The sequence below is a fragment of the Bufo bufo genome, chromosome 3, assembly GCF_905171765.1.
Source record: "Bufo bufo chromosome 3, aBufBuf1.1, whole genome shotgun sequence".
NCBI classification, from domain to species: Eukaryota; Metazoa; Chordata; class Amphibia; order Anura; family Bufonidae; genus Bufo; species Bufo bufo.
In genome coordinates, this window is record NC_053391.1 from 645868739 (window position 1) to 645882764 (window position 14026).

Genomic DNA, 14026 nt, shown 5'->3' on the forward strand with positions numbered 1-14026 from the left:
CTCCTCCCACAGAGGGAGGGAGAATGAGAGAGCCCGGGAAGCAAGGAGTGGGCGGAGAGAAGGCCGAAAAGTCGGGGCCTAGATTAGGAAGTGCAGCCGGAAACGGACGCCCGCGACGGCGTCCAGAAGCAACAGCGGAGAGGGGGGAACACAGGGCCGATGGGAGTTGAGAAAGCCCTCTCAGGAAAAGACCCAAAAATGACCCCCATTAATGCGGGAACGCTGCGACTTCCGTGGAAGTGCCGGACCCAGAGAGACATGGGCCTCCCTGCAGGTATCCTGGCCCCAAAATAACCCCCTTCATGGGGATAGGGGAGATAAAGTGGGTGGACCACCCAGCAAAGTGCCTCAGACCCCAAGAGGCCATGGGAGTGAGTTGGGGAGGGGGAAGGAGGGAGGGAGAAGGGAACTACAGGGCCCCCACAATGGATCCGGATCCCTACTTACCTTCCGATGTCTTCAGGCGCAGCAATGACCACCCCCTCGGCGGACTCAACACGGGAGCCATGGGTCTACCGGAATTCCACTGCGGAAGCAGTTACAAGTGGGGACTGGGTGGCTGCCAGGTACCTGAGTACGCGCCCGCAGGGGGGCAACTAAAGTGAAACACGGTGGAGCCACCCCTGCCGCAGGCCGAAACCTGCAGAGAAAGAAAAAATGATTGAAGAAAAACTAAAATAAAAAAGTAGCAGGATGACCTGCACAAAAAAGCAGGTCAGGTCTGCCTCCTATGGACACTAGAACAAGACTGATCTGCCTAGTGTCTGTGGAGAGGTTATAGCCCAACGGGGAGGAGCCATTACTTTTTATGTCTAGTGTCGCCTCCTGGTGGTAGTTGGACATATACCCATGGTGCTGTGTCCCCCAATGCCATGCACGAGAAAATTAGGCTTTAATATATGCAAATCAGCCTCTAGGAGCAACGGGGGCGTTACTGCTGCCACTACCATGCCCTCTCCACTTTGGTGAAAACATCATCAAACCTGGCCCTGTCAATCAAAGTGCAGAGGGTGTAAAAGTTGCAAAGAGCCCAGCAGTTGCAGAGAGCGTAGAGTCTATAGGTGTAGCGACAACGCCCCCGATGCTCCTAGAGGCTTATTTGCACATATCAAAACATGTTTTTCAGCAATGCGGATACATATGAACATGGGACCAACACAGATGCCTTCGGCTGCCAAATGCACATGTAACAGGTCAGCCAGTGTCATAGGTACATATCTTTCAATATATGTATAAATGTAAGCTAATTAATACATAATAGACATTAATAGATTAATCTTTAGAGTGTTTCCTCAGAACAAACAGTATTTACCTTGCGTGGTAATGCCATGAATTCTTCCATTAAACGTCTCAAACCTGCAACATCAACTTTGGCAATATTGCCAAAGTCAACGTACCTTATGACAGCTTCTTGAGAATTAGGTAAAGCTGGAAAAAAAGAATTTAAAAAAACAATAAAAATCCCTGTACCGAAACTGGAAATACCCAATAGCATTTACCCCACCCCCAACTGTATAGGACCAAAAAGTACTTGAATATAATTTAAAAACACACGCTCTACAAAAGGGGTAGGCAACCTCCAGAACTCCAATCTGTTGTGAAACTACAACTCCCAGAAAGCCCACTTGCTCGGCTCTGCTCAGAACTCTCACAGAAGTGAAAGGAGCATACTGGGAACTGTAGTCTAAGATCTTTTAAAATAAAGGCATCAATGTGATACTAAAATATAATAGTGGGTAGCATTATCAGTAAAAAGCCCCTAGACTGCCAAGCAAGAGACTGAACGTAAAGCGCTACCTGTTTCTGCAGTCACATGACCTCTGCCAGCGCTGGTGTTTGGTGGAGAAGGATCATGTGGTACTGTCTGGTGTCAGAGAGGAGGAGTCATAAAAAGGATCATACTGTCGTCCTCATCCAATCAGCAACAATGGTAGAGATCACGTGACACCTGCAGAACGGCTTTATTTTCAGCATATTATTTGGTAAAGTACCACAAGCCTGAGTTACTGCTTGTAGATCTTCCCAAGCATCACCGTCTAAGCAAGAAGAGTATGCCCCCACAGTGGCTATATTTTCATATCTGTATCTAATACATATAACTTTAGCCTTGAGAAAAATAAGAGCTTACTTGTGCTCTGATGACCTTGACTACATTATGCCAAGATAAACTTACCAACAATTTCTGCTCTGTACCAATATTCATCTCCAATATCATATCTAGCAATGCAAGGTTGACCCTCCACTGGGTACAGAATTTGCCAGTCCTTGGCATCTTTGCTGTTGTACACTTCCTGAATCCTGTTCATAACGTCTAAGTAATCTGTTCCACCCACCTAAAGACGGTCAAGATGTGAAATAATAGGAATCAATAAAACCACAAGAGAACGAAATCATGCTTGAAGGGTGACTGCAGTCTCAAAAACTTTAGACACATCATGTGGGGGGTGCGGGTGCTGATACCCCCACCGACTGAAAACACAAGGAGGCACAAGTGTTCACCCAAATACACTCTCTCCCTCCCCCAGCAAAAGATGGGATCAATACAAAGTGTATGAGGCAGTCTTTAGCTAGTGAGGACTGACAGCGGTCGGCTGAGCTTCTGCCTCTTTATCTTAGCGACCCTTGTGGTTCTCAGCACCAACCTCACCAAAACTGTTCACACGACAACATTTTTTTTTAAACGACAATTGCACTTTAAAGAGGTTATACCATGACAACAATTTATGCCTTTTTCACAAGATTGGGGGGGGAGGGAATGTCTGATCGGCGGGTATCCAACCTCCCGGTCACTAGAATGAGGCATGCATGTTCAACGCCACATTACAACTCAATAGGAGTGCTTGCACTTGGCTATCTAGAGCAATCCCATAGAGACGAATGCATGTCTGTCTGCTGCTTCATTCCAATAGGGGACACAAGCCCCAATTCTAATGATCAGTGACCCAGTAGTCAGACCCCCGTGGATCAGATGCTGATCCCCATCCTATGAATGGGACATAAGTTGTTCACATGGGACAACCTCTTTAAATGTAAAACCAAATGTCATTTGGAAAAAAGGAGATTTTTGTATATCTTACCAGTAAAATCTCTTTCTCGCTCTTCATTGGGGGAGACACAGACAGTGGGTATAGCTATGTCCTCTAGGAGGCGTTGACACTAGTAAAAGCTGTTAGCTCCTCCCCTGGCAGCTATACCCCCTCCAGCCTGGAGAAAGAGCTTCAGTTTCTGGGAAGCAGTAGGAGAAGCAAGCCAAACATAGAGAAAACAAGTGGAAAACCAACTATGTCAAAGGACCCAACGGGGTCCAAACCAGCAACTGCCCAACAGTGGCCGGACAACAATACTGGGTGGGTGCTGTGTCCCCCAATGAAGAGCGAGAAAGAGATTTTACTGGTAAGTTATACAAAAATATCCTTTTCTCGCCCATATTCATTGGGGGACACAGAGACCGTGGGACGTCCGAGAGCAGTCCACAGGGAGGGAAAACCACAGACCCATGGAAGCAAGCATCCCTGCAGGCATCTAAGAACTGTTGCCTGCAAGACCCCGCGGCCGTCGATGCAAAAGAATGCACCTGGAAATTTCTTGTGAACATGTGTAAGGAGGACCGGGAGCCACCTGACAACTGTGCAGCCAAAGTGCGATTCCTCTTAGCCCAAGAAGTGCTCACCGCTTTGGGAGAGTGAGCCGTGACACCCAAGGGTGGAACCCTGCACCGGGCACGGCATGCGTCAGCACATGCCGACCGAATCCAATGTGCAATTGCCCTTTGGAGGCCGCCAATCCCTAGAGAGGACCCACCGGAGAGAAAAGGGAATCCGTACGCCGAGGGGGACTGGAGGCTGCCAATAATAATATCTCTGACAACGTCCAATAATGTAGCTCCCTTCCGTAGGGTGCGAAGGAAAGAGACAGTGAAGGAAGGACAATTCCTTCATTGATATGGAAGTCAGAGACCACCTTCTGGAGAAGGAATGGGCCGGAGAACTGCCGTATCCTTGTGAAGAACCAGGAAGGGGATCTTGCAAGAGAGCACCCCCAATTTAGACACCCGCCTGATGGATGTGATAGCCACAAGAAAAAACTACCTTCTAAGAAAGGAGCCGGAGTAAGAACTCCTGCAAGGGCTCAAGTGGAGAAGACTGGAAGGCTGAGAAAACTATATACAGATCCCAAGGCTGTAAGGACTGTACAGAGGAACCGTATGTGCCCTTCCCAGAAGGAAAGTTTCCATGGGCACCAGGGAAATCAGAGTACGCTGGAAGCTGCCCCAGGACAGAAGCGCCAACACCTGACCCATCAAGGAACTAAGGGCTAACCAAGGTCCAACCCTGAATGTAGAAGGATAGGACCGTGAGGAGAGAAAAAACAGGAAGTGAGGGGATGTCCCGGCGTTCACAGAAGCCCAGGAAGGACCTCCAGGTCCCACAACAGATGCTGGGCGATGCAGGCTTCCTGGCCTGAATCATAGTGCGGAAGACATCCGCTGAACCCCTGTCCACGTCAGAATTGTGGTCTTAATAGCCACGCAGTCACCGAAATGCTGATGTAAGATCGGACCCCGGGAAAGAAGGTAGTCTCTGAGTGGCAGTGACCAAGGGATGTCTCCAGGAAGGAGAACGAGGTCATAATACCACGTGCGACAGGGTCAACTCGGAGCGACTAGTATTTGTCAGAATGTCCTCCATCTGGATCCTCCGTAGAACCCTGGGAAGGAGGGGGAAGAAACACGTAAGGAGGGAGAACTCCCGCCAAGAAGAATCAGGGCGACCACGTCGCATGCTTCCGGAACTCTGGCTCTGGCGAGAAAGGTGGGAAGCTTCGTGTAGATACAGTTAGCACACCTGGAAGAATGGAAGAGTCCCTGTAGAAGGAGGAATGTGGAGGGTGCCACAGCCCACCAGTCGGGACCGGATCGTGCCTGGAATGGAAGGCCACCAAACGAATACCCTTTGCAAATGCAGATGAGGGAAGGTAGCAACGTAGGAACTACAAAGGCATGGGGGGTAGCAATGAACCCTGAGCCAGAGGAGGAAAAGAGTATTACACTCACCGGTAATCCGGTTTCCTGGAAGTCTCCATGACACCAAGTCCTGAGATTGACTTCCTTCTGATTGGACAGGAAAAACACAGAGAGGTTAAAACCCCCACCCCCTCCTCATATCACCAGTGTATTTTAACGAAGAACCCCAGGATGAAAGGATAATAGCTAATAGCAGAAAAAAGGGTGGGATGTATGTGGTGTCATGGAGACTTCCAGGAAACTGGATTACCGGTGAGTGTAATACTCTTTTCCCCAGTCGTCTCCATGACACCAAGTCCTGAGACAATATCAAAGATACAATTGGGGGGGGGGGGGGGGAGAGAGACTGCAGACAGGACCTTACGTCCAAATCTCAGGTCATCATTAGCAGCTAAATCTAGTCTGTAGTGTTTAGTGAAAGTATGAACTCTTTTCCAGGTTGCTGCCCTGCAAATCTGTTGTAAGGAGGCTGAGGCTTTTTCCGCCCAGGAGGCAGCCATGCCTCTCGTAGAATGTGCCTTTAGGGAAGCGGGGACGTCTTTTCCCTGAGCTTTATATGCTTCTGAAATTGCCATCTTAATCCATCTGGAGATGGAACTTTTTGCCGCTTTCTTCCCTTTGTTAGGACCTGAAAATTGGACAAACAGATTTTTGTCTATTCTCCAAAGACTGGTAGCTTCCAGGTACTTTAAGACCGCTCTCCGGAAGTCTAATGTGTGGTAAGTGATTTCCTGATCATTTTTCGGATCGTCACAGAACGAAGGGAGAACAATGTCCTGAGACCTATGGAAGGTCTAGACTACCTTGGGGAGGAAAGTCGGATCTAATTTGAAAATTTATTTGTCCTCAAATACTGAAAGGAATGGTTCTTGGATGGACAAGGCCTGTAGCTCACAGACCCTTCTGGCTGAAGTTATTGCCACCAAAAAAATAGTTTTAATGGTAAGCCATCTGATGTGGATAGAGTCCAGAGGTTCGAACGGATCGGAGGTTAGACCCCCTAGTACCGTATTGAGGTTCCATGGTGCCACCATGTTTCTAATCGTAGGTCTGATCTTATCTGCTGCCTTAAGGAATCTGGATATTCAGGGATGTTCCGTTAGCTTGGTATTATACAGTGCTCCTAAAGCCGATACCTGGACCCTAAGGGTATTGGGGGATAGACCTAAATCTAGCCCTTCCTGAAGAAAAATCGAGGATTAGTGAGATGTTGGCTCTGAACTGGTTGAAGGAGGTTCCAGACCAATCAGCAAATTTCTTCCATATTTTTAGATACTTGTCGTTGGTACTCTGTTTCCTGCTAAGGAGTAAGGTGTTCACTACTTTTTTAGATAAACCAAAGTTTAATAAGTTGGATTCTTCCGAATCCAGGCTGTTAATCTTAGTATTTTTAGGTCTGGGTGAGTAATGGGCCCCTGACTTAGAAGGTCCGGCCTCCGAGGTAGAAGGAGAGGAGCTTCCACGCTGAGGGCTTTCAAGAGAGAGAACCAACTTCTCTTGGGCCAGAAGGGGGTTATCAGGATTAGTGTACAATTTTCTTTTAGGAACTTCTGTAACACTCTGGGGATAAGCGGAAATGGGGGTGAACGCGTAGACTAAGTTTGCTGTCCAACTCTGGTTGAGGGCGTCCACTGCCCGAGGATGATCCCTGGGGTTGAGGGAGAAGAACTGGTTTAGCTGATGATTTCTCCTGGATGCAAAAAGGTCTATCGTCGGCCTGCCCCATTTCTTTGTGATTAAGTGGAAGGCTTCTGGTGCTAACATCCATTCCCTTGGGTCTAGTCTGTGCCGGCTTAGGTAATCTGCCTGAATGTTTAAAACTCCCTTCAGATGAATCGCTGAAAGAGATTGTATGTTGCCTACTGCCCAGGAAAAGATTTTGTTTGCCAGGCTCTGTAGTGCCTTGTGCCTCCCTGGTGTTGGATGAAGGCCACGGCTGTAGCGTTGTCCGAGTAGACTAGGACGTGACGACCCTCTGCCAGCTGACTCGTGTGTTTCAGTGCTTCCCACACTGCCCTCAGCTCCTTGAAATTTGAGGATTGCTGACTCACGTAATTCCACCATGTTCCCTGGTAGGAGTTCCCCTGGACGACCGCTCCCCAACCGTGGAGGCTGGCATCTGTTGTAATGACTAGAGGGAGATCTTGTGCCCAGAAAATCCCGTTCTCTAGGTTGGATTTGCTGAGCCACCAATTTAGTGATTTTTTGGTCTCTGCATCTAAGAATATTTTCCTCTCTAGAGTTAATTGCGATCTGTTCCATTTGTCTAAGTTGAACTTCTGGAGTGGCCTTAGATGGAACTGTGCCCAGGCTACTGCTGGGATGCAAGCAGAAAGACTCCCTAACACCTTCATGGCCTGTCTTATTGAACAGAATTTCTCCTTCTTGAACTTCCTCAAAGCTGTTTGAAGTTTTACTATCTTTTGAGGTGGCAGAAAGGATCTTTGGGAAACTGTGTCTAAAGTTATGCCCAAAAAAACCTTCCGTTTGGACCGGATTAAATCCAATTTTCCCCAATTGATGAGCCAACCTAGGTTCTGTAGGTGATCCAGGACTAACCCGAGATGGATTTCCAGGGTTTCTATGTTGTCTGCCACTACGAGTAGGTCGTCCAGATAGGGGATCACACAAATTGCCTTTTCTCTCAAGGTTGTCAAGGCTTCCGCCATTATTTTGGTGAAAACCCTTGGGGCAGAAGAGATCCCGAAGGGGAGACACCTGAACTGGAAATGCTGAATGCTTCCCTCCAATTCTATCGCGAACCTTAGGAACTCCCTTGATGACCTGTGAATTGGGACGTGATAATAGGCGTCGCTTAAATCTATTGTGGCCATCACTGCATCCTTCTTTAAGAGCTTCACTGCTGACTTCAGGGTCTCCATTTTGAATTTTTGATATCTTACATATTTGTTTAGGTGTTTCAAATTTATAATTACTCTGGATTTCCCGTTTGGTTTCTTTATAATGAAGAGACGGGAATAGAATCCCAGTCCTGTCTGATTTTTTGGAACGGGCTCTATCGCGGCCATGGTTAATAGGTTTTTTATGTCGTTTTTTAAGGTCATAGTTTGAGATGGGGGAAGGGTAGTGATCACATATTTCTGTGGAGGGGAAGAGAGAAGATCTATCAGATAACCCTCTTGTATAATACTTAAAATCCACCAGCTGTTTGTTACGTGCTCCCAAGATCTTAGAAAGGAGCTGAGTCTTCCCCCCACTGGTATGGCGTCATTGTTTGCTGTTTGATGAGGAGGCTTCAGCCCGATTTGGGTTGAAGAGGAAACTTCTCCCCCTGCCTCCCTTTGCATAGCTCCACCTCCCCGTCTTCCCTTTATCTTTTTTATTCTCGGGCTGAAAAAAATCGGTCACGAAAGGGCTGCCTTTTTTGTTTATATCTTTCCTCTGGAAAACCCCTTTTTTTTATTTGTCGCGTTCTCTAGGATTTTGTCTAAATCTTCACCGAAAACGTACTGACCGTGGAAGGGGAGTGCGATTAATTTATTTTTTGACGTGATATCTCCTGACCACGCTTTAAGCCATAGTGCCCTTCTCGCTGTATTTGAGAGAACAGCTGTACGGGCAGATAGTTTAACTGATTCGGCTGCTGCGTCTGCTAGAAAGGAGGTTGCCATCTTTAACAGAGGCAAGCTCTCTAGAATTTGATCTTGCGGTGTCTTATTGACCAGATGTATCTCCAGCTGGTCTAGCCAAAGGTTTAGTGTTCTGGCCACACATGTAGAGGCGACACCCGGTTTGAGAAGGGCCGCCGTAGTCTCCCAGGTTTTTCTTAAGAGACTCTCCGCTTTCCTGTCTAGAGGATCTTTCAACTGTGCTGAGTCCTCGAACGGTAGAGCCGTATGCTTTGCCACCTTAGCCACTGGCGCGTCTACTTTTGGTATAGTCTCCCAATCCGTACAATCCTCTTGGCTAAAGGGGTAGCGCCTCTTAATTCCCCTTGGGATAAAGGATCCTTTATCCGGTTTTTCCCATTCTGACCGAATTAATTTTTGGACACTATCACGAACTGGGAAAACCGCCTTCTTCCTTTCTCCTAGACCCCCAAAAATTTCTTGTTGGGTAGATTTAGGAGCTTTTGGCATCTCCATCTGAATGGTGGCCCTGATAAGTTCATCAATATCTTCAGGATTAAACAGGAAGCGCTTGTATTCACCCTCTTCATCTGAAGATACCGGGTGTTTTTGCACTGATTCGGAGTCTGAGACCGCCAGCCTCTCAGAGTCGGAATCTAGGATATGCGATTTAACACTACGGGAGTCCTGAGTGGGGGGGGGGGGGGGGGGGGCTTTGAGGGGGGTAGGTTCTCTGGCAGTTAAGGCTAGCTGAACCTCTTCCTTAACCACTTTCCTAATGTCCTCAATTAAACTAGAAGACTCAGATTTGATGACACTGGAGGTACACTCTTTACACAGGGGCTTGGATCCAGTGTTAGACAATCTTTTCCAGCAGATACCACATTTTCTATTTTTTTTTAGCTGCAGAAGCCGAATCCTTTTCTCCCTGAAATGGTAAGGGAGGAAAGGATGAGCAGACTGAACCGTCTATACAAAGCATGTGCCTGAGAGCAGGTTACTCACTGTTCCAGGGTTTGATGCAGGCTCGGTTCCAGAGCCTGGCGTGAGGGGGGTGCTCATTCTGACTCACGACCGCTCCAGAGATGCTTCACCAAATATGAGAGCCACGCTATGCAGGGCGCCGTTACACAGGTCCTGTGAGTTTTTATAGCGTCTTCTTAGGCTTCAGGACCTGTGGCGCATGTGGATGACGTCAGCGCGCTTAGCTCCGCCCCCGGCGTCTGACGTCATTCTCCTGCCGGCCGGAAGGGACACATCACAGTGCCGATCCGCCGCGTTCCTCCTTCCCTCTGCATCAAGCCCTCCGGGACAGCCGCAGAGGGAATCTTCGCAGGGGCAACTACATATGCGCCCGAGCCCAGGCCTAACCGAACGGAGGAGGGAGAGCTGCACTGCAGATCCGACCTCGGCCTGCAGATGAAATAAATCCAGGTGAGCCCAAACGAGCTCCGTGCACCTCTCCTGCTTCCTATCCTGATGGGACAGGAAAAACACTGGTGATGTGAGGAGGGGGTGGGGGGTTTTAACCTCTCTGTGTTTTTCCTGTCCAATCAGAAGGAAGTCAATCTCAGGACTTGGTGTCATGGAGACGACTGGGGAAAAGACAGGAGAAGGATAGGCTAGGTTTAAGCCCATTCCCCGTCTGAGACCGGCGCTATACAAAAGTAGCCAAGGACTAAATGGCTGTGCAAAAAACACCGCCTGAGGAGAAAGCCAGACAAGGGGAGCCACACTGTATTGTTAGCCCCAAACCCCAGCAGAGGAGGGGGTCACCCGTAGAAGCCACCAAATTCAGTGCTAACAGAGTCCACCGCCTGATGAAAAAGCTGTGCAGTAAGAACCCAAGCATGTAGTAGTAAGCAACACCAGTCCCACAGTAGAAGCCAGCGCAAAACTGAGGGGGAGGCCTGAGACTATCCGTAAAAGCCACGTACCATACTGCCCCAGTTAACTAGAGCTAACCTGAAAACTCTACCTGGAAGAGCCCAGAACTGGCGCAACTGCCAAGCTAGCTCCAGGGTAGGACCCCTACCTGAGGGGGATGTCCCACTGGAGTGACCACGAACTCAAGCATTAGCGAAAAAGCTGCACCTGTGGAGAGAACAAGTTGTAGGAGCTAAACCAGAGTGCCAACATAACCACTTTCCTGGAGAAGGGGGAGTGGTGGATAGAGAATACAGAGTCAGTGAAACACTCGACTCGCTGGAACGTACTCACCATATATGTGCAATGGAGTATGCACTACGTATTGATGCGGACAATATCATGACCGACTGGAACAGCGAAGGCCCATGGAGATGGGGGGGGGGGGGGGGGGGGGAGGGTCTCTGGGACACATAAGTGATGCTAGGAACCCCCTGAGAAGACAGAGGATGTTATAATCATGCTCGAAACCAGCACCAAAGGAAGGAATAGCCACCGTGTCCACTGGTGGCACCCATATAGCACTAGGGTAAGAATGCCGGGCACCTGCAAGAACCGACTGTTGTCACGCCCCCTTGGAAATAAGCGAAGGCACCTAGAGCCGTGGTGCTGCAGAATTGCAGCATCCGAAGATGTCTAGGTATTCCCCGCTATTGATCACTTGCGGAAGGGGGTAATGCAACAGAAGCATGGTGATGTGCAACACTCCACCTATGAAAAGCTAGTGCGACAGTCGGAACCGTATTCAATGGTAGCGTAATTAGCTACCCAAGGAAGGTGGATGCATACAGCAGGTGGTAGGGAGAATACCCTACCTTTGAAGGGGGGGGGGGATGCCCACGGCTAGAACTAGTGCATATGGCGAGTCCTGTACCCCGTGGGAGTGCAATTGTTGCACCTAAGTAAGGGGGTAATGCATACAGCACACAATGTAACAGTGACAATGTCAACGTGCCATGAATGGATATGCATATAGCAGGTCCCGAAACCCATGTCATTGTACTTAGTCCACCAATGGCAGGTTAATGTATAAGGCAGGTACCGTATCTTGAAGTAGTGCAATTACTCCACCTAAGGAAGGGTTAATGCATATGACAAGTACCACTGGCCACCTTAGAAGCAATCTTGGGAGATTGCTTCGGACTCATGTATACGGCGAGTCCTTGTCTGAGCGTGACCCAAGGAGGATGGGTGGCATTGCGAGGAAAAAAGATGCTCTGTGTTCCACTTGCGCATAGGTCTACTCCTCATAATCTCGCCCCTGGCAGTTGTGGACTGCGCAGATGGAGACTTATCAACCAAACTACCCAGGGGGTGGTATGGGAGCTTGTAGAGGTCCATCTACCGGAATGTGCAGGCGGTGCAGAATCAATCAAGCGACTTCGCAGGTGGATTGCATAGATGGGGAATTATCCACCAAACGACCAGGGAGGGCGGATTGGGAAGGTCAGAGGTCCCAAATTGAATGGCGCCGGCGAAGAAATATCAACCAAACGACCCCAGAGGGTGGACTAGTAGTTCCACCGGACCCCTACTGGATTGCGCAGGTGGGGAATTATCAACCAAACGACCCGGGAGGGTAGATTGGGAATGTCAGAGGTCCTCTAATTTCGTAGGAGGAGAATTATCAAGCAAACAACCCGAAGGGCGGATTAGGAATTCCAGAGGTCCTCTATTGAATTTCGTAGGTGGAGGATCATCAACCAAACGACCCGGAGGGCGTATTGGGAATTTCTCAGAGGTCCATCACTAAATTACGCAGGTGGAATTAACAACCAAAACGACCCAGAAGGTGGATTGGGAATTCTTCAGAGGTCCATCACTAAACTGCGCAGGGAATTATCAACCAAACGACCCGGAGGGTGGATTGGGAATACCAGAGGCTCTCCACTGTATTGTGGAGAATCATCAACGGCCCCAGGGGACGGATTGGAATTCTTCAGAGGTCCATCACTAAATTGTGCAGGGAATTATCAACCAAACGACCCGGAGGGTGGATTGGGAATACATGAGCTGTCGTCCACGGGATTTGCAGAGGAGGAAAATTATCAACCAAAAGGCTCGGAGGGCGGATTGGGAACTAAGAGAGGTGCTCCTTATCCGAGATAGTACACGGGCCCAGTGTGGTACCGCACAGACAGTTGGTAATTAGGGTGGGGAGGGGGGCTGTATGGACGCACATCTCTATTTATTTTAACTCAAATGACGGCCTCAAGCACAAGAGGCAGGAAAGGGTTAAATTCCTCCATCATGAGGAACATTGTACTGGGAGTGCCACGCCCCCTTAGAACTCTACTCCTCCCCAGATATACCGGCCAGGGAATTCCAGAGGCTCTCCCTAAGGGTTAAGGTCGACTTCATGACTGGGGCGGAGCTAGCAGGTTACTGGGGGAGGGGGGAGAAGGGGACGAAGTGCGGCCCTCAGCAAGCCGCAGGGCGGCAATCCAAGGCCCCTGCGCACAGCCAATTAGTGCATCGGCCGGACCACAGAGGGACCAAGCACCGCAATATGAGCCCGCCCGGCAACGGATTTAGGCTCCACGCCGCTGGCCGGGCGGACACCGGTGTGTCCGGACAAAAAAACACCGACGAGTTTCCTGCAAGGTTTAACCCTTTCCTGAGCTGCGCACTCAGCGTCCGCTCCGGATCTCTGGTCATGGCGGTCCAACACAGGCAGAGATTTTCTGTCTGGCCGTGCGCTCGGACTCCCTGCTCACCGCTTTGCACCACCTATTCATGTAAAAAGCCTGCCAGGGGTTCCACTGACATTAACCCCCTATGTGCCGCCCTGCTAGGCAATGAATAGAAAACCTACCAGAGGGGGAAGAAGGGAATGGCTGCAGGGTGCTGGGCTATACTAAAGCCCTGTTTCTGCTGGGACTCAACCCACGATCTTCTGTATCAGAGGCAAGGCATTTAACCACAGCTATAAGAGCTGGATTGCCTTGTTAACCTCTGCATTACTGCCACCAGGTAGGAAGGGAGGGGGGCGACCCAGGAGGGACATTCTTACCTAGTCCCGTGTACTCACCTCTCTTCTCTTTCCTGCCGCCATCTTCACCCCTCCTCTTGTCCAGCAGGGTCACCCCTTCAGCTACTGGCACCGTAGTGGCAGGGCGCTGGAAAAGGGGGGCTTGGATGGGTGACCCCTTGGCTGGCGGGATGCAGGGGAGCGAGGCTGCCCTGGTCCACCTTGTCTTCTGTGGGGGAGGCAGCAGTGCGGATGACCGGCACTGGCGCAACTCGACCCCGGGAGAACAGGGAGGCGAGGCGTCCACTGTTTTCCCATCTGAAAAAGAAGAGAAAAAAATAAACTAAAATAAAAAATCTTCAGGAGATCCCTGCAGAGCAGGGAGGTCTTGCCTCCTATTGACACTAGAAAAAACTGAAGCTCTCTCTCCAGGCTGGAGGGGGTATAGCTCCCAGGGGAGGAGCTAACAGCTTTTACTAGTGTCAACGCCTCCTAGAGGACATAGCTATACCCACG

At 49.5% G+C, this 14026-nt stretch overlaps 1 protein-coding gene across 1 annotated transcript in view; it reads right to left on the reverse strand.

The window, feature by feature from the left end:
* The window catches only part of RNF17 (ring finger protein 17), a 261161-nt gene that overhangs the window by 126158 nt on the left and 120977 nt on the right, over positions 1-14026 (reverse strand). The window contains exons 14-15 of the mRNA XM_040426246.1: positions 2174-2333; positions 1313-1428 (exon numbers count right to left, since the gene is read on the reverse strand). Of these exons, the coding sequence (XP_040282180.1) occupies positions 1313-1428; positions 2174-2333 (276 nt within the window). The remainder of the gene's footprint in view (positions 1-1312; positions 1429-2173; positions 2334-14026) is intronic.